The sequence below is a fragment of the Lingula anatina genome, chromosome 3, assembly GCF_051362555.1.
Source record: "Lingula anatina isolate TDL-2025a chromosome 3, LinAna3.0, whole genome shotgun sequence".
NCBI classification, from domain to species: Eukaryota; Metazoa; Brachiopoda; class Lingulata; order Lingulida; family Lingulidae; genus Lingula; species Lingula anatina.
The window spans coordinates 14,529,990-14,553,981 of NC_141769.1; the positions used below are offsets into that span (position 1 = coordinate 14,529,990).

At 34.5% G+C, this 23,992-nt stretch overlaps 1 protein-coding gene across 7 annotated transcripts; it reads right to left on the reverse strand.

Moving 5' to 3' along the window:
* Positions 1–22: 22 nt before the first annotated feature.
* On the reverse strand, positions 23–23,865 carry LOC106150514 (sodium- and chloride-dependent glycine transporter 1). 7 transcript variants are annotated; one of them, XM_087009914.1, is made up of 14 exons: positions 23,727–23,865; positions 12,514–12,703; positions 11,603–11,734; positions 11,043–11,400; positions 10,603–10,735; positions 10,156–10,290; positions 9,822–9,925; positions 8,918–9,042; positions 6,596–6,708; positions 4,054–4,185; positions 3,787–3,886; positions 3,389–3,489; positions 2,874–3,041; positions 23–2,337 (listed from the first exon to the last, which is right to left on the reverse strand). In XM_087009914.1, the coding sequence occupies exons 1-14, from the start codon at positions 23,727–23,729 to the stop codon at positions 2,068–2,070; spliced, it is 2,064 nt and encodes a 687-aa protein (XP_086866040.1). In that variant the 5' UTR covers positions 23,730–23,865; the 3' UTR covers positions 23–2,067. The 7 variants fall into 7 exon arrangements, with proteins under 7 accessions (XP_086866040.1, XP_086866044.1, XP_086866039.1 ...); XM_087009918.1 differs by lacking the exon at positions 23,727–23,865 and adding an exon at positions 19,678–19,701; XM_087009913.1 differs by lacking the exon at positions 23,727–23,865 and adding an exon at positions 15,371–15,522.
* Between the last annotated feature and the right edge of the window lie 127 nt (positions 23,866–23,992).

A 23,992-nucleotide genomic window follows, 5' to 3' on the forward strand; every position in this document is an offset into this window, starting at 1 on the left:
GATTGCAATCACGACACTTGAATTTTACCTACAAAATTTATTTCACTAATATCAAATTTTATGGACTCATGATTTGCTACAAAAGATAAATCACTGCTTATGTAAACAAAATTCGAGTAGGCTGAACTGGTTTCATGTTTCAGAAAATGTTCTTAGGAATATACATTTAATGAAATTGAGCAATTAATGATCTTGAAACAAATCAATTTTTCATGCTATAAGTTGTCACTTATCAGTTACCAATTGTCTTTGCAGTACAATTAAACATCAAATTATATCTAAGAAAGGCAAACCACCACATAAAATTTACCTGCTTAGAAAAGGATAACTATGTGCAGGTTTTAAGGCATACATTATCTACACATGTTAACTCAAGCTTGTCAAAGATACTACATGCAAATAGACTAAAACGTATCTGAACACAAACTAATACAATAAAACCATTATACTGTCCCAATAGCAAATCAATATGATTTATCTTTGATGAATATCACCAGCTGTACAAAGAATTAAGATAAAGAAAGTATACCCTCTGCCTACCAATACTACCAGGGGATCTAGATACATATTCAATACTTTGATTCTATCCGGTCATCATCACATCAAAACAATAGCCTTATTAAACTTTGAAGAAAGTTACAAGATGGCCACATTGGATCTTCAAGTATATAGTGCCCAGTAGAGTAGGAATATTGGCAGACTCATACTTCAACCAAAGCTACCTCTTTTCTTAATATCATTGGTAACCAAAACTCCAACTTTCAAACTTCTTAATAAAAAAATTACAATTTGAAATAGGTCCAGATATTTAAAAATAAATAAATAAAAATAAGTAAATAAATATATATTCTTTACTTGGTCATGACTATCAACAGTGGAAGTATAAAATTATCTTGTCAGTCAAGTATAAAAAAATTCATTAACTTGGTTAAAATTTGTCGATCAACAAATATTTTTCCTTTCAGACAAACCGTGAGCAAATAACACAAATCCCCACATTACCGTTACTAATATCAAAAAATTTTTAAATACACCTCAAATTCTAAAATAATTGTTTTCATAATTGTATTGTTAATGTTGAAGAATTATTGATAACTATAACATACATCCAATTCATCTGAGGTATATATCTTTTGATGAGCTTAAAATCAATATGTCAAACTATAATTTAATAATTTCTGCACATGTATTAAAAAAACCTTTTCATAGTAAAACATCATGTAACAGCAGCACTTCTCAATTCTTGTGTTTTGTGACACCCCAGCCACTTATCAAATATGTACCATATCTGTACATTTTACATCAGTACCGTCATAAATGACAAATGTCAGACAGTGAGATCATAGTTGAAATATAATGTAATAGTAATGATATGATTGCCATGGATAGCCCATATTGATGAAAATGCAAGGAGTCCAATTCACATCACGTTTTGTTGGATGGTCTACTCATTAAACACTTTCTGTTAATGTTTATAACTGGAAATGATTGCTGACAGCAGACAGAAGATGAGCATTATATGACTTACATAAGTTAGTCTTGAAATACTTGCAGAAGGCAAAACTTAGAAAACATTAATATTACTCAAATGCAATACAAAAAGTGACCTTGAAACATATTTGGATTGTGTTTTGAAAAATGGACACTGACATCCGACATTTTGGGAAATTACTAACAAAAGTGATCAAAAATATACAAGTGGAGCATTTCAGACAATATCTAATGTAAAATGAGCAAAAGTTGTGTGTATAAAAAGGAAAAATGAGGTAATGTTGTCTTTAATGTGAAGCATGACTAAGCATGGGTAATAATAATGATAATAACAACTGCCACTGCAGCCAAAATGACAATGAAAAATGGCTGACATTTCTTATCATTTTTGCCCTTCCAATCCTTTTTTCCAGTCCTTTTATAAGAGTTTTTTCTATCATGATTTTTCTCTTTCAGTCAACTTTACTACTGTACTATATATATATATAAAGGCCTCTTCCAACAATTTTGTTAGTGTAAAGTTTGCTCACCCCACTAGTAAAGATACAAAAGTTTTTCTTTTCTTCTCATTTCATGTTATACATTGTTACACTCTTGCTGTCCTTGAATCAAAGCTTTCTCTTCATGGGGAACTGAAGCTGGCTTATCATGCAGGGAATCATTTGGTTTCAGCGGTTTCATCATAATGCCTTCATCCTCTAACTGATTCACTGTAAATTTCATTTCTGGGTGAAACTCTCGTAACCACTGGCGGCGGGCTGGGCTGAGGGATTCATAGTACTGCTCACGGAACTTGGTTGGCACTGGACCCCAGTCCACTGCCGGGCGACAGAGCTTCTTGATTCTCTAAAAACAAGACAAAGGACAGAAATATGATGAGAGCCATCAACTAGTCCTTGAATATATCCAAAAAAATATTTATTAAAAACTGAAAATCTTGCCTCCTAAATCAAAGCTGAATTAAACTTGAATACAATTTACTATTCAATAAATAAATAAATAAACTGATGTGTGTGTGTGTGTGTGTGTGTGTGTGTGTGTAACTGTGAAAAGTACAAAGATTTCTAACTATAGTATACTGATAGACCCCATTTCCAGAGATTAGATCAATCTACTTTAGATCGACCTAACTCCCTGGGGGTTCACGCTAAATAGCTGTCAGCTGGGCGGACACGAAAGTTAATTACTCCCTTACAGCTTGTAGTAGGCGGGACGGACATTTAAGCCGGATTATCTGACAGTAATCTAGTGAGACTCCCCGCGGGGATAGATCGATCTAAAAGCTCTGGGAATACAGCCATAGTGACTGATGCTTTTCAAGAGTACAGTTTTCATGAGATCTTATAAATAATTAACACTAGGGGACCTACTGTATAACTTACCTGCAAGATTGGCCCTTTTTCCCTCACAATCTTCAGAATCATTATTCCAGGTATAGGCAGTATAGAGCAGAGGGCTAGGAGCCACCCAAGAACAATAGCCCATGCTGGATAATGGTAATCCCCATATGTTACCGACTCATGTTGAAGGAAGGTGGCGACAAAGATGAACTGGTGGGAATTACAAAGTGACATAAAAGGGTTTCATTTATTTCTTGGAAAAAATCATGGAAAATTAATTCTTATTTCAGAGTACTAACAGCAACTCAGAAACCTAGCACAAATGAAAAATGACATAATTTTTCATATCTGTGATAGATCTACCTATTTCATAGGAGAAAAAAAAACTGAAAACCTGTTTTGAATTACCTATACACAATTTAGGTGTTAAGTAATCCATATCTTATCAGCCACAGGATGAGCAAATGTCAAGTGAATGTTTCAACCATTTCTGTCATTACCCAATTATAACAATTAAATTACACAGCATTATATATTTGAGTTAAGAAATTACTCACAAGTATCACTGCTGGGGTCACAAACAGCCAGGAATATTTGTACAGTATTGGAGGCTTACGCCCAATCATCAGCTCTATGTCCTCATAAAAGCGGTCGACTCCTGCAAAAACATATTTATATATAAAATGTATTTTTTGATATACGAAGTTGAGGCCATTATTACCAAATAATACATATTTATTTATAAATACATTTTAAAGCCAACTATCCTAAATAAAAGTAATATTTTCAGAATACTTAACATTTTACATTTCAGAGAAAATGATCAAGATTTTTATACATTGCCTGCAACAGAAACAAATGTTGTTGAACATACATTTACCAACACAATCACAGCAGCGAGAAACATTTCAGAAGTCATCAAAAAGAGAGAAAATAAATGAAAACTACTTCTTACCATACACATAGGCCACCACAATACACTCCATAAAGGAGAAGACCATAAGTGAATACGTGGAGCTGTACCAGTCCATGATCTGGAGGATATAGATCCCACCCTGAATGAAAAATAAAAGACTGACAGATACATCACTTTTAAAGCATAATTATTCACTAGCCTACATTCCATCAAAAAGATCTATTCTCTTCTTAAGAATGGCCAGAGACTTCTTCTTCTCTTTGTGGTATTGGCTATTATATACACTCTGTATTATGTGGTCATTACCTTAGTGACAATAACAATTCCAAGAAGGAACTGTACAAAACAAGTGGCAGCAATAAACAGGGTCTTCCTCTTCCTCAGGAAATGTGGGTACTCATCCACAAAGGCAGATGTCATAGTCTCAAACATACCAAACTGAAAAAACAGATTTATTATCATGCAGTGCACTAAGAGAGCACATGTCTGACATAATCAATAATGTGTACTAAACTAGAGGATCAGAGAGGCGATACCGCCTCCGAATATTGTACCACCAGCTGGAGCAAGCGCATTCATATAGACCCCCACATACACAAAAGAAGGGACACAGCCACCAGTCTTATGCTTGACAAGCTGTAAAAATGCAATCAACAAGAATTTTCAAAATATGCAAAAAATATATATAACTTAAAATGGTACAATCAAAGTTAAGTTCATCGTAAGGTAGGTCAAAGGTCAATTTCAAGGTCACAGTAAATTGCCAGTATATGACTTCCTATTCAACTTTAATGGTAACTATGGAACTATCTCTGCCAGGTTTGGAGATAAAAGGGAACCAAAATTTGCAAAGTTCAATTCATGATAAAAAGTAGGTCAAAGGTCAATTTCAAGGTCACACTTAGATTGCCAGTATATGACTTTCCATGCAAGTTCAATAGAAACTATGGACCTATCTCTGACTTCCTATTCAAGTTCAATAGTAACTATGGACCTATCTCTGCCAGTTTTGTAGATAAAAGGGAAGAAAAATATGCAAAGTTCAGTTCATGGTGAAAAGTAGGTCAAAGGTCAATTTCAAGGTCACAGTAAAATTGCCAGTATATGACTTCCTATTCAACTTCAATAGTAACTATGGACCTATCTCTGCCAGTTTTGGGGATATAAGGGAAGCAAAATTTGCAAAGTTCAGTTCATGGTGAAAAGTAGGTCAAAGGTCAATTTCAAGGTCACATTTAAATTGCCAGTATATGACTTCATATTCAAGTTCAATAGAAACTATGGACCTATCTCTGCCAGTTTTGGAGATAAAAGGGAAGCAAAATTTTCGAAGTTCAATTCATGGTGAAAAGTAGGTCAAAGGTCAATTTCAAGGTCACATTTAGATTGCCAGTATATGACTTCCTATTCAAGTTCAATAGAAACTATGGACCTATCTCTGCCAGTTTTGGAGATAAAAGGGAAGCAAAATTTTCATAGTTCAATTCATGGTGAAAAGTAGGTCAAAGGTCAATTTCAAGGTCACATTTAGATTGCCAGTATATGACTTCCTATTCAAGTTCAATAGTAACTTTGGACCTATCTCTGCCAGTTTTGGAGATATAAGGGACTAAATGTTATAATTTTGGAGTTACCTTAATGTGCCATAAATTTCCTACAGAAAAAATTAATTAAAATAAAGAAAAGGTCATTTTGGTCGAAATTCTTGAAATGGGAGGTGCTCTGAAGTTCCAGAAGTTCAAATTTGATGAAATAATGTCATTTTTGACCACAAGTTGTCTGCTTTGCCAAGCCTTATGTTTTATTTTTCCAGAGTTCAAAATTTATTATCCATTACCGTACTGCACATTTTGCTTTCACCACCAATATGTACTTTTTGATACAGCGTAGCTCGAAAACCGTATGGAATACAAAAAAACGGAGACCACCTCCAGTGTTGGGCTTTACATGCTCTATAAAATGCAAAAAAGAATGGGTCTCTAGCATTAACGGTTCCCGAATTAGAGACAGTTTTCAGTTTCGGTATCTTATGGCCGCTACTCCCGTTAAAATGCAACGATTGACCCCAAATTCACGGAGATGAAAGATGACCTGAAGGGTATCATTTTCCAATAATATTATTGGTTAAGTCTGTGTGGTGTCTGAATAACAGCGCAAATAATTTTTTTTCGTAAAAAATTCATTTTTTTGAAAAATTTGGCCTGTTTGACCTTGAAATCCAAGGGCATATTTGAAATCTGCACATATGACTTTTGGAAAGCCGTCTATAGAAATTTTTCCCATAATTCCTTCCGTAGGGTAGATAATTAGCATTTAATTTTGCCATTTTTGGACAAGGGTGCATTACAATGAATGCCACACCTAGACCCCAATACCGACAAAGCCCAAATTTTACGTGGAACGAGTTGAGATTATAGGTGACCTAAATCCAAGAGATGGGTATGGGGGCCCTTACCGTCTAGGAGGAGAAGCAGTAACGGTAACATGGCGGCGGAGCCGGCGGAACGGACCGGACGGGACTAAAACCATGTGTACCGCCAGCGCTAACGCTGGTGGTACAATAAACCAACTTGGTATATACAACAGGACAGAATAATATCTAAAGGGCAGCTTCAAACTATATCTTCCCTTGTCAAAGGGATCCAAGATAAGATATTCTGAATAAAATATTAGATTATTTAGAGAAAATCTTTAATAAATTTAACTTTTTTGAAATTTCATTAAAAAAAGCATTGGTTTTGATTATCAAGCGGATTCTAATAACTTTAGTTTGAGCACTTTTAAATCTTATTGTTAACACTTTGAGAGATCTGAAACATTTTCAAAATAATAACCCAGAAGAACAGACCTGGCTATCCACCCCTACAGTCAGTAACATCAGGAAGAACAGCACTGCCCACATGGGAGAGATAGGCAGCTTGGCCAAGGCCCCTGGGTACACCACGAATGCCAATCCTGGACCTGAAAGGAAAGCACCAAGAACATGGGCACTTTGATTGATAAAGCATGGGATATTTAAGAAACTATATTAATCTCACCTTTTGTGAACCTTGAGGCAATCATTTTATTCATAATCTTTTCTACCAATAATGAATTACTGAAATGCTACAGTCATTTTTGGTAGATATGTGATTTAAAACAGGAACTTTAAATTTGGTACTAAGTAAATAACAATGGAAGTGAAAAATGATTTGCCCCTAGGATCCAACTACACGTGGATAGGGTCTAAGTCTGTCTTTGCCTTGATTCTTGCTAATTGGGTATACCTGTTGCCACTGATCACATATGTCTGAAAACTCAACATCTAATGTGGCACAGTGATAGTGAGGACCACAAGCTAACAAAAGGGTTTTTGCTGCTGGCTTTAACTACTGAAAAACCTCTCAGAGGCTAAACATGAAAAAAAGTGCACTTCCTTAGTGAAAGAAGTGCACAGTTTTTCAGCCAGACAGTTATTATCTTATTTTTTCATTTGCAGTTGATATTCGTGTTAAGATACAATCATTTCACCACACAGGGATGAGGGATGATCAGGGTACAGGACTGCAGGGAAAGCACATTCTGAGCATTCTTATTGTAACAACAGCTCATCAGGTTGCCCTGATATTTATTCTATTTTTCTTTTGTCTTTTTTTTTTTTTTGCAGTTTCTATTAACTAAAAATATTGAGCCGAAATAAAATGTAGATGCCCTACTGAAAATTCTCATCAAATTTGTTTAACTGTAAATGCCATGGCAGCATGTATTTATTATATCTGAGTATTACTGCTTAACATAAAATAAATTAATAAAATAATTAAATAAATAAATGATCTACAATAAGCAATATCTCCACTGAAGTGAATTTTTACATAAAAAACTCTTAAAAGTCTGGAAGCTGGACAGAGAAAAGATGCCAACAAGAGAAGCGGATCTTTTTCTGAAATACAAAAGTTAATCCAGGCAGAAGATAGATTTAAAGTGTAAAGGGCATTGAAGACTGATGTTGAGTTTATCATCTCCAAGCCAGTCGGCCATGTGTTCTGAACCCGGTGGAAGCTGAATGACTGCAATTCCATTAACATAGAAAAAAAGGACAAGAAAACTGGCTGTAATTAGGAAAGCAACTTACACATTTTTGCAACATCAAAAACAAAACCAACCAAAAATAAAAAACATAAATTAAAAAAAAAAAAAATCTCGAGTAGAGGAATCATGAAACAGGAGATGCCGATGACTCTAAATTGGCTATTGCTTGGAAAAGTATACTGCACTGCTAATGAATGATAATATACTGTACTGGGGTAATATATGGCTTTATGATGATTATTTCAAGCGCAAGCTTCATAGCCACAATACCAGTGAGACCATTACAGTAGCTTAAGAATCACACTTTCAATCTTACTAGTTAAAGCAACAATACCTGAAAGTAAATATCATGGAGATTAACACATATCTACTTAAAAAACTATTGCTGCTCTTGTTGCTGAAAGGTTCAAATCAAAAGCATCATATTTGGGTACTGAAGCTTGAATCAATTTTTTTTGCAATTAACAAGTACTAAAGAGAATGATGCATACAGTTTCTGCATGGACTTAAGCAAAAATGAACGTAAAAAAGGGTATACTCATGTTTTCCTGCCTTTCTTGGAAATGACCTTGACCTTGTGTATCTCAATAAGATATCATAAAATTCACTATGTTTCTCTGCATTTTAAAAATATCTACTGATAGCCGCATCATTTTGCAGTTTTGACAGCCATGTCTAAATCTTTTGCTTTCATAAATATGTATCTTATCAAAAAGTGTTGTAACTAATTGATTTTAAGTGATTGATATGTAACTGAAAACTGAATTCATCAGAATCCAGCAAGTGGATTGACATAATTCCAAAAGCAAGCTGAGATAACATCCCAAGTAGGCCAACCTTTCTCAGTCAAAAACAATATTAATGTAAAGATGGACCAACAAGGCATGTTATCTACATGTATAGTGCACTGCATTGGACAGTTTATTGAAACTTGTCTATAAACCTACCCATAACAAGTTTTAGTTAAAGTCTAATTTTCCTGTTTTTACTCTCAATATACTAGTTTATTTTAGTTCTTATAAATACATGTTTAGAAAGGTCAAGGTCATGTCAAGGCCACTCTAGGACAAGGTCATCAGTATATCCAGAAATTTTCTTGAACCTTGAGTGATGACAGCATCAACAGTCCTTCCAGTTTCTTGTGCCATGAAGCCAATGATTGAAAAGATGACAAAGCCAGCAAATATACTGGTTCCTTCATTCAGCAATGGAACTATTATTGCATCCCTGTGAAAAAGAAAGACAATCACACCGATGTTAATAATACGTAACTGGATTACAAGCAAGGCTTTCTGCTGACACATCTGCATTGAGCCAGCTTGTGGTTGATCTTCTCTTTAGGTCGGTTGAACGTCAACATCAAAAACAAAATATAATCAAACAACATGTAAAAAAGTCATGGTAAGGCTGGCAAAAAATAAAAACAGACCACTGAAAATGTGGTTTTACTATCAGTCTTTGACAAGTTGGTCAACAAACAAAAAAATTTGGTTGTGAAGTGTAAGCATCTGGCTGCCATTCTTGGTTTAATTGCTGAATAGGCAGAAATCCCCATATAATTGCAGTGACAAGACTAAGGTCATTTGCCTTATTTTTTTAAGAGTTTTAACTGAAATACCCATAATTTTGTAATAACACTGCCTAGAAATATCTAAAGAGCCCCCATCCCATTGTAAAAGAAGGTGACCAGAAGCGCAGAGTGCAGGACATGCAAAATTGAAAAGAAAATTGCCAATGTGCTTGAATATCAATGGTGAGCAATGAATGAAAACAAAATGCTACTTACTTCCCTTCAGATTACTTATCTTTCAATAGCATTACTCTCCCTATAGGAGTTGGAAGCATCCCAAAATTTCATATCAAATGATCAATGATGGGTTACTGTCAAACAGTTAAACTTAAAACTATTAGCAAATTAAAGTTAGTCTAAAAGTTTTATTCTTATACTTAGAGCAATAGATATGAAATTTGAAGATTATTCTTAGCTACATTAAAAGCTAACTCACCTTAGGCAGTTATTCTGGAAGCGGTTGTAGCTGGCAAATGTGATCATGGCCCCCCAAGCAGCACCAACAGAGTAGAAGATCTGTCCCGCTGCCTCGGCCCACACCTAAGTGCAATAAATATATGATTAAATATCATTTGAAAAATTCATATATTTTGGCTATCAGAGTTAATCTCACTTCTACCTAATATTTCATTTTATGGATGTTTTTCCACAAATTGTACAAAAATAAGGTGCCATTTCTGTTTGAGGACAGCCACTATTCCAAAACTACAGTGTAATTAGCTTTTCTCATGACTTGTAAATGAGAACAGATATTTTCTTCATACATGTACCTTAAAGCTCAGCAGTTTCTCCCATTTAGGAATAAGATAATACTTTATCCCCTCCATAGAGCCTGGAAGTGTGACTCCGCGCACCAGTAATATAATCAATACCAAGTAAGGAAACGTGGCTGTAACATAAACAACCTAAAAGAGAAAGGTAAACATAAGTTTTATATGAGCCTATCTCCAATCATATCATCTTGTTTACCATTATCTACCTAGTAGTCAACAAACATGTATTTGCTCTAGGAAAGGTTTTAGAACGACACCAAAGCCAAAAATTGCTGCAGACAAGGTAACTTTTACAGTACATCTCAAACTGCCTTTGGATAATTTGAATGGTGAAGATGTTAAAGGTTATAAAATGAATCTTATGCTAAAAAATACAAGTTACATATCCATATGAAACTACTTGCAAACATATTAGTAATACATTTGTTTAAAGAACTGATATACCTTTCCAGAAGATTTTACACCCTTACACAAACACAAGAAGATCATAACCCAGGCAAATATCAGGCACAGCAACAGCTGCCAGCGAATGGGACCAATGTTTTCTATACCCTCTGACAACTCAAGTACATGGTTTCTTGAAAAAAGGGGAGAAAAAAAAATTAAAAATTAAAAGCATTTTCCATTGTGAATATAGCCAATTTACAATGTTACACATACATGTATTTACTTAGTGATAAAATCAAATTGGTTTGTGCATAAAAATAATCTCTTAAGATTTTCTGTTAAACTGGATGAGTGCTCTAGAAAACTTAAAACTCATGATAAATACAATAACTTGAAACAATCAGTTGGAAAGCCAAGTCAGATTTTAATTAATTTTAGACTGATTGACTATATATGAAATGTCCATATTTGTGCCTTTTTCCTATTCTGATACTTACTGCCAATACTGTTCACTAGGAGACTCCCTCTGTATGGTGACATTTGTGCTGTTAGCACCATCCACCCCATAGTGCATCCAGTAGCTGGCACTGCTATTGGCAGTCAAATTTCCCATCAACCTCACCACCCCAGCGCCATCTAGCAACGGATCTAGGGGTCCCTGGTGTGTATGGTTGGTAGCATTAGGACTACGTTTATGCCACAGAGCACAATTCTCATCATTCCAGTCATTATTGCAGTGACTCCATGGAAGAACTGCTTGGAAGGACATCAATAAGTAATACAGGGTCCATGTGATGATGATGTTGTAGTAGATACACACAATTCCAGACACTATCACCATACCCCAGCCAATGCCTGAAATAATATAATGTTAAAGATACAAACAAATCCAGACTTCAGAACCAATGCCAACTATTTCCAACATCTCTGAAAGTAGACTTACACACCTGTAATCATTAAACTAATCAAACGTCTTCTTTTTCTATGCCATTTAACAAAGGTTAAATAAAGTAACCATGTCTTAAAATTTATAGAATACAGGTGTAAGTTTCTTTACCTTTGAACATTGGACTGAGCTTCCAGACCCCCGTGGGACTCTGGCTGCAAAACTGTCCATATGCAATCTCCAGGAAGACAAGAGGCATTCCACACAGCAGCAGGAAGATGCAGTATGGAATAAGGAAAGCACCTGCATAAACAGGAAATATGTTTGCCATAAAAATAGATAAAGATGTCGACTGATAAATTTTATTTTAAAAAACTCCTTGAGTAATAATAACCTCCGCCATCGAGGTTGTTTTCTGACCTCCGCATGTTTGTTTGTTATTTTTGTTTGTCTTTTCCTTGCCAGCCTAACTCAAAATGTAATGTATGGGTTTTGATTAAATTTTCAGCATAGGTTACATATTTGTGGGCTAACTTAAAAGTGGTTAAATTTTGGTGATGATCTATTGATTAATTAATGATTAATTATTAGTTAATTATTCATGGAGGTCTGTGGTCTCTGACAGTTTTTATGGTTGAGTTTTGATATATACAGTCTTATATTTATACTGTCTTAACTGTCTGTCTCCAAAACACACTACTTCACCATCTGATATTTGTAAATTGTTGATATTTTGCTGCATATCAACTAGGTTTCAAACCAAATAACTTGGAAAAAAACACTTTTATGAATTAGCTATTGTTTGCAAGACATCACTCCATAAAAAAGTTTGTTATGTTTATCCTTCAATTTTTCAGGGGTTGGACAAATTATATTCATCTGCTACCTTTTGCCATAATTTGTAAAAAAAAATCCATAATGGCAGCTATTGCTTGCAAATAATTTCTCCTGCTTGAAACATTTAGCCAGTAAACTAAAAAACTGATATATGCCAAATATGCAACCAACAAGCCTTCAGTATTATTTTAACATGTAAACATAAAGGATTAGAATGAAATCCTTAAAACAAGCCATGCACTCACCTCCACCATTTCTGTAACAGATATAAGGAAACCTCCATATGTTACCCAAACCAACAGCATACCCAATACAGGACAAGAAAAAGTCAAGTCGACCACTCCAGTTGCCACGCACTTTGTTCTCGTCTTCTAGGCCCACCATCTTTGGCAAAGACAGCTTTCGCTTAATTTTATCCCCCATAGATGGTTTCTCCTACAAGTACAAAGAATGATGTCAGATAATATCAAAATCACTGTCAGTGAAAGGTTGCTACCTCTCTATCAACTGTATCCAGTATGATATTAGAGTATTTTAAAGCTGATTCCAATACTACAAGGTGGAATTGTAATTCACTTTTTGATGCAGAAACAGGAATGATGGATAATAATTTGAACCATTCACAGTCTGTCACTTTAAAGCCAGCACATATCCAGATCATGCAGGGACACCCTCAGGTATCCCAAGGTGAGTGGTGAGGCTGGGTAAAATGAGTTTGGGCTATTCCGGTTTAGACCAGCTCTGACACTGGGCTATACACTGTGTTTATCTCCAGTACAAAGAACTAATTATAATATTGTGTATATAATAGTAGCTAAATATACATGTATATTACTGCATACTGTGTATATGCATGCATTTATGTAATCTATACTTATATTTACATGAAAGTAGTGGAACTCCTAAGAACTCCTTTGCATACCTTTAACTATAATGGTAAACAACTACATGTACGAACTATAATAAGAACTTTGGGCTAGTTACTGAGCTCAAACATGGTACAGAGACTAGGGTGACAAATCTCATCTTTAGCAAATGAATGTTTCCTGCAGTTGTTTGCTAAAGTTGCTGGTGCATTTAGCATGCATGCACACACACACACACACACATAAAGAGAACTCATCCAGCAATAAAAGTCAACTATTGAGCCTCATTAAAAAGGCCGGGGCTCTCACAGCTCATGCTTTAAGTGTGTCAGCAACATTTCCATGCAGTTTCAAACTGGCAAACTTTCTTACCTAAAATCTACACATAAGAATATATAAGGCCTTTAAGTCTCCAATGTTTTTAGTCAATTGCATTCTAAACTTAAAGGCTTCTGACAAACTATTAATTAGAAAAAAATAAGTTTTTAGTTCCTTCCTTGAAGTTTTGGAAAAAATGCGAAAACTTATGGTCCATAAGTGTCCTAAAATACAATTTATGCCCCTTTTAGCCTGCAAAAATTTTGTATAACATCTTTTGAACACTTGTCTCTACAAACATGCCCCTTACATTTTACACATGCCAAAGTGAAGCTTAACATAATGTTTTGAACTTAATTCTGATCGTGAACAGTATTTGCCTGATGACTTATCCCACATGAGTTATGTTGAAAATACAAGGAAAACAGAAAAAAAGGCAAATGTGAAGGCCATAATCTTAACCTGTTTACTAGATACTAACCATATGACAGCAGCACTTAAATAAGTGGTATCTTATAACTCCAGCAACCCTGCTGGATTTCATGTACCAGGTGGTATGTTTCCATGCAGTTAAAGAAGTTAAGGATGACAGATAAGCTGATTCTGACATGGACTAAGATAAATTATATATTCAACCCAAATCCCCTCCCCCCCCCCCCCCCCCCCAAATAAAAAGGGAAAAAAAAAAGAAAATATAAACAAACAAACAAGAAATGTGCATTTGGCAATTGTGCAAAACTGAAGTGCCAGTAGCTGTTACCATTACACTTATATTTAGGGACAAAAGTCTCATACACACACACACTTAGGAAATAACCATAATATATTTTCTTTGGAGAATACCAAGATACATGAGTAGGAGGTAGATATATTTATATGCAACAATTTGAAGAAAACTTATATTCTTTTGAATTAAAATGTTCATTTCCATAAACCTTTTTGACTCTCAGTTTGGTTACCAGATTTCGGACAATATACACACTATATGTACAAGTCAAACCTAAAAATATAAAGGAAAAAGGTTTCCATTAATGAAAAATCAAATCAAACTAATTTATCCAGGGGCAAGAAATCCTTGACATCTTACCTCCACCTTGGCTCTGTCTGGTGTTCTACAGATTGTTGTTTTCTTCAAACTGTTGAGCCAGTCTGCATGGGACTGGATGTATGGGTCAAAATTACATAATTTCCAAGACGAGTCACTAAGTTCACCAAATGTTATTTGTGTACCTAACCTAGTTTTGAGTGATTACTAGATGTACATGTGCTGCAGTATTTGTTATAGGGTTACACCTTTTTGTGTATTGACACATAAAGTTAGGCAACATTACAGTACATGGCATCTTTCCCATTGTCTTGAAATACATGTATGTTACTTAATCTTATCTACATACTTATTATCCAATATGAAAATATCCACTTAATTAGTTGTTGTAAATGTATAATTTTTTCCCAGACATAAATTTGTATCAACAAACCCACTGTTTAAATAAAACAAAATAAAAAATCAAATAAAATATATCATGCTCAAGTATAAGACTATGCAAAGATGGTCTGGTTTGACATTGACTGGTTTACAATATAATCTTAAATTCCACTGGAGTGTTTCCCAATAAGTGCAATAAAAACAAATAGAATTTAAATCAATTAATTACTAGTAATCATAAAACATCAAGGTTTTCATCTGTATCAAAATTTCACAAGAACTGACTGAAAACTGCAGGGAAAAATGGCCAGATGAGTGACGAATACCATGCTCCATTCCTTAGTTACAGATATGGCTGGTCACAGGGGGATGGAGGTGGGTGGTGATTATCTTAATGTTCAAAACAAGTACACACTATGGTAAACCTTACAGTATAACTTATGTTAATTACATTTCATAAAGTTGATTCAAAAAGTGACAGCATTGACCCACCTTGGAGGCCGCCCACCATGAGGAACTGGACATCTTGACACCAAGAACATGTGTAAAACTGCTTGGGTTAATTCATTCAACATGACCTTTATGCACAAAACCTTTTCTTCCTTGTTTACAACTAACGCATTAAGTAAACATCCGTTATACTATTGACATATAACCTTTTCAAGACAATACAAAGTAAAGCTACAGGTGAGGTGTAAGAGAACTTGCCTCAACTATAATATAAGCTAATGTTCAATTCTGTGTGCTTGTTGTTGTTCACATTCTGCATGATCAGCAAAAGAGTAAACTTTGGCTAGACATGTTTGGATAATATCTAAAAACTGAGTAAATGTAACACCACCCCGGTAGCACTATATGATAATATGTTTTCTCTGAAATAAGAGATATAACAGCTTCTACAAGCATAAGCTTCACAAATTACTACAGATCGAAACATACAATGTACTATCTACATTGTATGTTTCTGTAGTAATTTGTGAAGCTTGTTTGCTAATTTGTGATTTCTAGGACAGATAGTAAAAAGGCTTTTAAATTCCATCTTTGAACATGACCAGCTTTTAAGCCCATGGATCAAATTTAAGCAAGTTATAAAGCATCTGGGTGATGCTGATTACTTATATATATATATATATATATATATATATATATATATATATTAGTGAGTATAATCTGTACAGTTTGTCTGCACATAAAGGTAAAGAGCACAGTTGCTGTTAGTACATGTAAAAGACACCCAGAGTTAAGAGAGTCACTGGAAACTTGCCACATTTATCAGCTTGTTTCAGCCATCTCCAGCATTATAATAACAGCTACACTGTAGGGTGGAAATATGCTTATTATAAAGGTGAGCTTCCCACAGTGACCTCTCAAAGTCAGGGTGGTAAAATAATAGAATACAGTGTGACCAACTACTGCAATACAAGAGAGAATGAGCAATAATTTTGCAGTAATATCAAAATTTATATAATGGAAAAATACACCTATAGTAAGTAGCTGCTAGCAAAACTAATGATGGCATACAGTATATCATATACAACTTGTACATGTCAATAATACATTTCCCTCAGGATTCTCCTAAGATGTTCTCCCACGTGTATTTTCTAATGGAAGCCTTTTTTCCATAAATCACATCATACACTAGACTAGTACATGTATATATTTAAAGTGTGTACCAGTACATGGGGCTTTCCTCTGTTTACCTGGTCAAGTCAGTTACAGAAACAAGTAAATGTGAAAGGGGTCACACGGAACTTTCAATCACAATTATGAGCAAAACAGGTGAGGCATTTTTAACATATACGCTTGTTACTTCTGAAATAAATTTTTGTACCACTGAAAATTTCAGTGGTTTTTATTTTTTTCCACACACCCACAAACACACACACGCACACACTACTAATAATTACATACCTTCACAGTGGTGCTATATTTTAGATGTGTTTTAAAGTTGTGTGAATGGACCAAACGAAAACATCTTTACTTATGTTTTTTTTTAGGTTAAATGAGGTCAGGTTATAAACTGGGTAATAATTGGGAAGAACAGAGATATTCAGGTAAACTATAATATTTATTCTAGGACAGATGCCATGTTTTCTAGGGCAGATGCCATGGTACAATGATATCTTGAAGAATGTTTAACCTAAATTGGCCAAAACTGGGTGACACTGGAATAACCTTTTTATCTTCAATGTATGTACCGTGTAAATAAAGTTCACCTTGAAATGCCCGGTTTACTATGTTTCTGAAGTTATCAATGTCCAAATTATCACTTGTTTTTTTTAGCAATATCAAGGGTGACTTGGCCTTTATGACAAAATATCTTAAAAATAAATTTTGTCATTCTCTAAAGTTCACACGAGCATAATAAGGTTAAGAAAAAAATGTTGAATCTCACTGCCCAAATAATAGTTCAAGCTGCCTCTATGGTTGTCAACTTCAATAACTTCAATGGCAATTCCCAATGGAAGTAAATTCCTTGAAGTTTTAACACAGCTTGAGCCATGAGAATGAATCCAATTCAGATGAATGAAATGGTATATTTGTCCTCAGTTACTACTTATATAATTCAAAGCAGTCTGTCTGGGATTTATGGACAACATGCCATAATGGAAAAGTTTGTGATATTTTTTTTTTTTTTTTTTTTTTTTTTTTTTTTTTTTTTGTTTCCTACAAATGGCCAAATTTGCTTTCCTACACAGTGACCAATATATAGTATGATACTTTTGTCAGGAAGGGTCTAAAGCAACATTTGATCAGTGCTTTGCTATCATTAAACCTTACTGTGACACAATGCCCTGATTGTGCTAGTTGTGATGCCTGGCTCAACCAATCACAATTAAATATTAATAAAATGGTTGGAAGAAAAATATCTGGAGAGAAATTGCAACCCGACCTTTTTTTCCCTTTTTTCCCCAGTCTTTGTTTTTATTTCAAAATTACTCTTCTATCTTTATGTTGCTAAATCAGAGATACTTTATCTGTTTTGGCATTAAATCAGGATTACATCATCAAGTTAAACTAAATTTAGATGATGGTCAAGACAGGACAGTCAGGTTGTTGTCCAGATTGAAATGTCATGTCCTCAGCAAAAGGAGCAGCTGCTGTAGATGTAGAGCAAGGTGCATGTTTATCCAGTTTATGACAGTATAAGCCTGTATTTGTTTATCCAAAGATCCAGCATACTTTCTTAACATCTCTATCTATGACTGATTTGAGTCTTTTCAGTCTGATATGACAAGGATAAGTTTTTCTCAGCATGTTACGGAAACTGCCCAACATTCATGCTGTCCTCTTAGTGGGTCTATATCCTGTGCTTTTTGCCTCAATACCCTCCATAAACAGACAAACACACATGCATGCACACACCCACATGCATACAACATATATTTGTACAATGTGTCAACCAATCATCGAAGAATTTACAAAGAAAAGGGTTGGTTAGCATCAAGCTCTCTTGATCCAGCTCTATGTATAACATTAAACTTTGTGTGAACAAGTCTTAGGTCTATTGTAATCAAAATGAAATAAACACCCAAAGGTAGTCGGTCACATATCCATGTTTGCATTGTGGATTACCACTACGTATGAGATGAAATGATCCATAAAAAAGGTTATCTCTTCATCAGGGGTGCCTCTCTTTTGTCAACAACAAAGAACCTAGAAAATATTCTGACAAAAGAAAATATTTCTAAATGATCTGGGGGGGGGGGGGGGGGGGTACCTTGTCATATATTTTATAAAAGAACAGTTACCAGACACAAAAAACTCAAAAGTATGATTATACATACTTCACAGATCATTTAAACTAAAATCTTGTTCTTGAATTATAATATACATACGTATTAAACAAGTTTTGGGGATAAAAATGTTGCTTAAGATTTCAGGGATTTCTCTGTCCCCAGAGCACATCACTATTTATACAATTCTTACTACTTTATGAAGCTACTGACAAGGACTACAAAATAGCATTTTGAACTTTTCTTTTGAGGTGCACTTAACATTTTATCAATAAAAATTTCTTCCATCATTTACCATCTTCTGGAGGTCATATCTCTGCTGAAGAAATTTAACATAAAGGCATTGTAACATAAATGAAAGACTGCACTTATATACCCTTTTGTAATGCTGCATATATCTGTTAAGGGTCTGTTAAGGTTATCAAATAAGGCTATGGAAGTAAACAAACAAACAAACTGAAACCTATAAAAATAAATTCTAACTTTGGCTGAAATAAACTTATGTCTTTCAGCAATTTCCTCATCCCTAACAATTCAAAAAGGGGGTCTTATTTATTTAAAAAAATTGTTAGCTATTCAACAAATACTTATTGAAACCAGCCCTGGTCAGCTGTTTTCAGTTTTACATTGGTCATAAACAGGGTGCATGTCTAGTACTAACATAAACTCACGTGTTCAAAAATTGCAGCATAGTTCTAGGTATGATGGCAGGCAGGAGAACAAACATATATCTAGAGCTTATGAACTAAGCTTAATTACTATATTGGTCAAGAATGTATTACCATTGGTAATACATTCTTGATTAGATCAATGGCCACTGATCAGAAGCTTGCAAAGAAGTATCCTACCAAGAGGGGGCAACATTTTTTCAATAAAAATATGCTTTAATTAACAATGTGGGTCAACCTCTGAGTTTAGCATGTGATACAACTGCCAGCAAACTACATAGCTTTGCAAAACAGCCCTAAGAACACCAGTAGCAGCGTACTATCTTTGTTAAAATATAACCTTAGCATATTACCATAACATTGAAAAGATTCCTTGGAAAAAATAAGTGCCTACCTTTTTACAAATTTCCAGGTAGTGGCTCTTAGAAACAGTTATACAGTTTGGGCCTTGCACGTGAATCTATTACTCATCCCAGATTCACTGGTGGAAATTTCCATGATATAATATAAAAATACGCAACCCCGTATGTAAATGATATGGATAATTTTCCTGCTTGATGCTGAAGCATTACTTCTGTGCATGCAGTACGTGATGCACATTAAGCCTTAGAAGGGGGGGAGAGGGAATCTGTCGAGATTTCCCCCCTTATTTGCTTAGATAATGCAGAACTAAACATTCTCATATCATGAGATAATGATGTCACATCAAAAATACATAAAGGTAAATTGGCAAACCCAAGGTGATGAGGTGACAGCTGCATTTATGGGGTAAAAACTGTAATATCAATTTCAAACTGACCTCCCTCACCTGAACAGATAATAAAACTGTTAGGCCACTTATTCAATCACTAAAATAAGTACAACATTGTGGTACAAGACTATTTTTTTGATATGATTACTTCTGATATTTCATCAGTAATAACGTGAAATAATATTTTTGTGTAATGCTTGGAGCATCATTATTAGGGGCTCATATCTCATAAACAACAAAATTCTAAACCAAATGCTGGCACCTTATTGTCGTTCACACTCTAATTGTCAACTGTGCCAAGTTTCATGATTATGTCTCACTTAGTTGCTCAGTTACACCATAAACCAATCACCATCTCACACCAAAGCAGTGAAATTGACAATTAAAGCTTTGCCACCTCATGTGCAGAAGCAAGTTTGGTGTTGAATAAAGGAGCAAAAAATAAAAGAGTTTGTGCTCTTGAAGTGTTTATTTTTAATGCAATAATATTAAGGTACAATAAGTATTTTAGGTAAACGAAAAATGTGGGGGAGAGGGGGGAGCTACTTTGCAAAATGTAAGCCTTTTTAACTTATAAAGTTATAAATCTTGAAACTATATGGAATGAGCGAAGTCTTTGAAATTTTTTAAAAAGAAGGAAGATCAGTGCATCTTGTGAAAATACCTAAATCTAATCTATATATAGCTATTGAAAAATACTATTCAATCAACCAATCAAATCATTCATTAATCACTGATTTGTCAGAGCCATGGATGCATGCACACACACATGCATGCACACACACACACACACACACACACACACACACGCATGCACGCAGACAGAGAAGCACACATGCATGCATTCACATGTTCACAATACAATTCTTCTGAACTTAAGAATAAACCTGAAGCAAGAATGTCATATTTAATAAATGAACACCTTGGCAAGCCCCATAACTTGACCTGCATTTAATCAATTATTGAATGTCTTTTACTCTTGGGATTTTTTAATAGATCCCCAGTCTTACTTAGAGACATTCAATATCACCTACATGCGGAAGGATGGAGCATTAATGAAGGAACAGCTACGAAAACTATCAACAGGTGCAATAAAAATACTGCAGGGTATGTTTACACTCAGCTAAAAGAGTACCTGCTGTGCAGCTACTTGTGTAATGGGTATCAATTAATGTATGGGTTGTGCTGATTGTATGTTTAAAAGCCAAATTACGCTAATTGTTTAAAACCAAATTACAGATCATTACAGATTTTTGTTTGGTGGGTTAGGATGGGAAGTTATATTAAATTTAATTTTAATTGATAATCATTAATATATCCATTGAGCTTGGTAATACAAACATATCCATTACATAACATGTTGATTAGACAGCCAACAGTTTGTACTATTTAGCACTCAATGTAGATATTATTATTATTAGAACTATTTTTATGATCACTGAAATCAGACACTGAAGTCAGTCTACATCACTTATGACTGCATATCTTCAATCCATGACTACATGACTGGTAAACTTAACATTTTTCACCTAGTGCATGTAACCATGCTGACAGTAAATAACTGGATTCTGCACTGAAAGCAAGGTGAAAGCACTTCACTTTTGCACAGGTAAGAGTCAGGTTAACAAAAGTTAAGCATTTTTAACTTTGCAACCCCACTGGAACTGTACCAACTACATGTAATTAGGTTTAAAGGTGCATAGAACTGTGGCTTAAGAGCTCCCTCTGCTTCCCAACTCATATAATCACCAGGTTTTCTGTTTTCTACTCAATGCCAGGATTTGGTTGCATTCAGCAAGAGTCCCCACAGAGCTGGACCGATAGTTTTATTGGGAATGAGCCCAAGATTACATAGACATACAGGCTGATTACATGCACCCAAGTACTAGTAATAAGGTCAAAATGACATAACTGTTATCAAACTGATATATATATATGTCTGAGCAGGAAAATTCCATGCAAAATTCTTCATTCTTTGTTAAAACAAAACCATTCTTATTTCTTTGATATACTTTTGTATTTTTCTATTTTTTTATTCATTTTTTAAAATATATGCTTTAGCATATCTGTTCTTGATCAGTCACTGTGGTATTTTTCCAGCTATTATCTTGTCAGACATGAAGCTGCTTTTGTATTTATCTTTGTGTGTATATATATATATATATATATATATATATATATATATATATATATATATATGTATATAAAGGCAGTTTTCCACAGTTCATACATGTATGTCCTTTTAACTGCAGTGAAATAGTGAAGTGAAGTTTGTTCCCAACTTAACATTTAATGATAAACAAGGCCACAAACTGGACCAAGACTTGATAACAAAATTTATAAATAGATCTGGTACACCAATTTATAGGGCAATTTTATTTAAGATTGTTAATACTGTGGGATATCTGAAACCTTCACGCCAAATTCTTTGAAATACTTATTATGACATGAAAATGGCTTATATAATTACATCCAAATAATTCACTGTTTATTTCAAGAATGCATATGGCTGTTCTTTGTTTATTAAAACAAATCACACACACACACACAAAAAAAAAACAAAACAAAACACACACTGAAACAGGTATGGGTGATTGTTTTCTGCCACTAAAATGTACTCAACTTACATTGTAAGATTATGATAAACATGTATCTATAATCAGAGGAAAATAGAACTGCTTTTTGAAAGCATCATTTAAGTTTCTTTCTGGAGGCCTCTGCCTGAAATCTTCTTTTATCAACATCCTTGACACACAGGCACACCCAGACACCTGTTTAATGTACATGTACTAGTATGTAAAAGCACCTTGTGCTATGGCTATAGACAACTCATGTCCAAGGGACATAGAAAACTTCTTGCCATTCAACTGACTATATTCAGTCTGTAGATCTCATTATTGGTCAAGAGTCCAGTTCTTCATGTGCACTGGTAAACGCATACCCTTGTTACATATTACACCACTTTTTTTCCAGTTTGAGTTTGGAGAAAAATGTACTTGTACCTCTTAATCAACTGAATAGATTGTAATTTAAAAAAAAATATATATATATACTGACAGAAAGAAAAATACCTTTAATTATCAAAATTATTTTATTGACAGACACAAATACTTCAAGTTACCAATCTATATCTATCATTTTTCTTCAGTTTTTAAAGTGACAAATAATATAGGGCAATGATGAATCTAAAAGACATTGATGTGCAGCAAAATGGCTTTAATGAATACCACGAAAGAGTTCTTTAACATGTATCAATTGGAATACTGTAATTCTGAAACATTCCTTCCTGTCGTCATCTAAAAAAACATTTGATTCAAGTGTTTAAGTAAACCAAAAGCTATTGTAAAACTTGTTGAGCAGATACAAAAACTACAAAGCTTAAAAAACTTAAATAACTGAAGTAACACTGTTTATTGGCCTGATATTTATAAGTCCAAAGGTCCACCATGGCTAAGACTGAAATCAAAGCCACTCTTGTTTACAGAAATGCTGGTGAAAAAATCCAAGTTCTTCCCAACTAATGGATGGCACCTTCAAACCAATTAGACTCTGAATACACATTAGGACCAATGAACATTAAAAATGTCTCTCTCAAATAAGAGTCATTGAACATATCATACCATCAAGATGCACTCAGCTTGGAAAAACAAACAAACAAACACACCAAACGACAAACAAAAATTGCCACTTACCATGTTGTTTACCGTTGTTAAAACTCTGTTTGGTTATTTTGTTTTCTCTGCAGAACCCTCTTGACCTCACAAACTGACTAACCTATTTGGATGATAGCATGGCCTTTAAGTGCCTTTGACAAAGAATGCTGGGTGAATCCAAGTGAGACATGCAGGGGAAGACAGGATGCTTGAAAGCCTTCAGCCTTCTGAAACAGATGACAGGTTATAAAATCAATGGAACCCAGTGTCACAATAATTGGTGAAGATGACCTGATGATTAAGTG

What these genes read in the sequence shown, in the direction of transcription:
- LOC106150514 (XM_087009913.1), bottom strand. Translation starts at nt 15,403, where the DNA reads ATGTCCAGTTCCTCATGGTGGGCGGCCTCCAAG. An exon ending in CATGGTGGGCGGCCTCCAAG is followed by an intron (nt 12,704 to 15,370) that starts GTGGGTCAATGC and finishes TTGTACTTGTAG; the next exon opens with GAGAAACCATCTATGGGGGA. An exon ending in CTGTTACAGAAATGGTGGAG is followed by an intron (nt 11,735 to 12,513) that starts GTGAGTGCATGG and finishes CTGTTTATGCAG; the next exon opens with GTGCTTTCCTTATTCCATAC.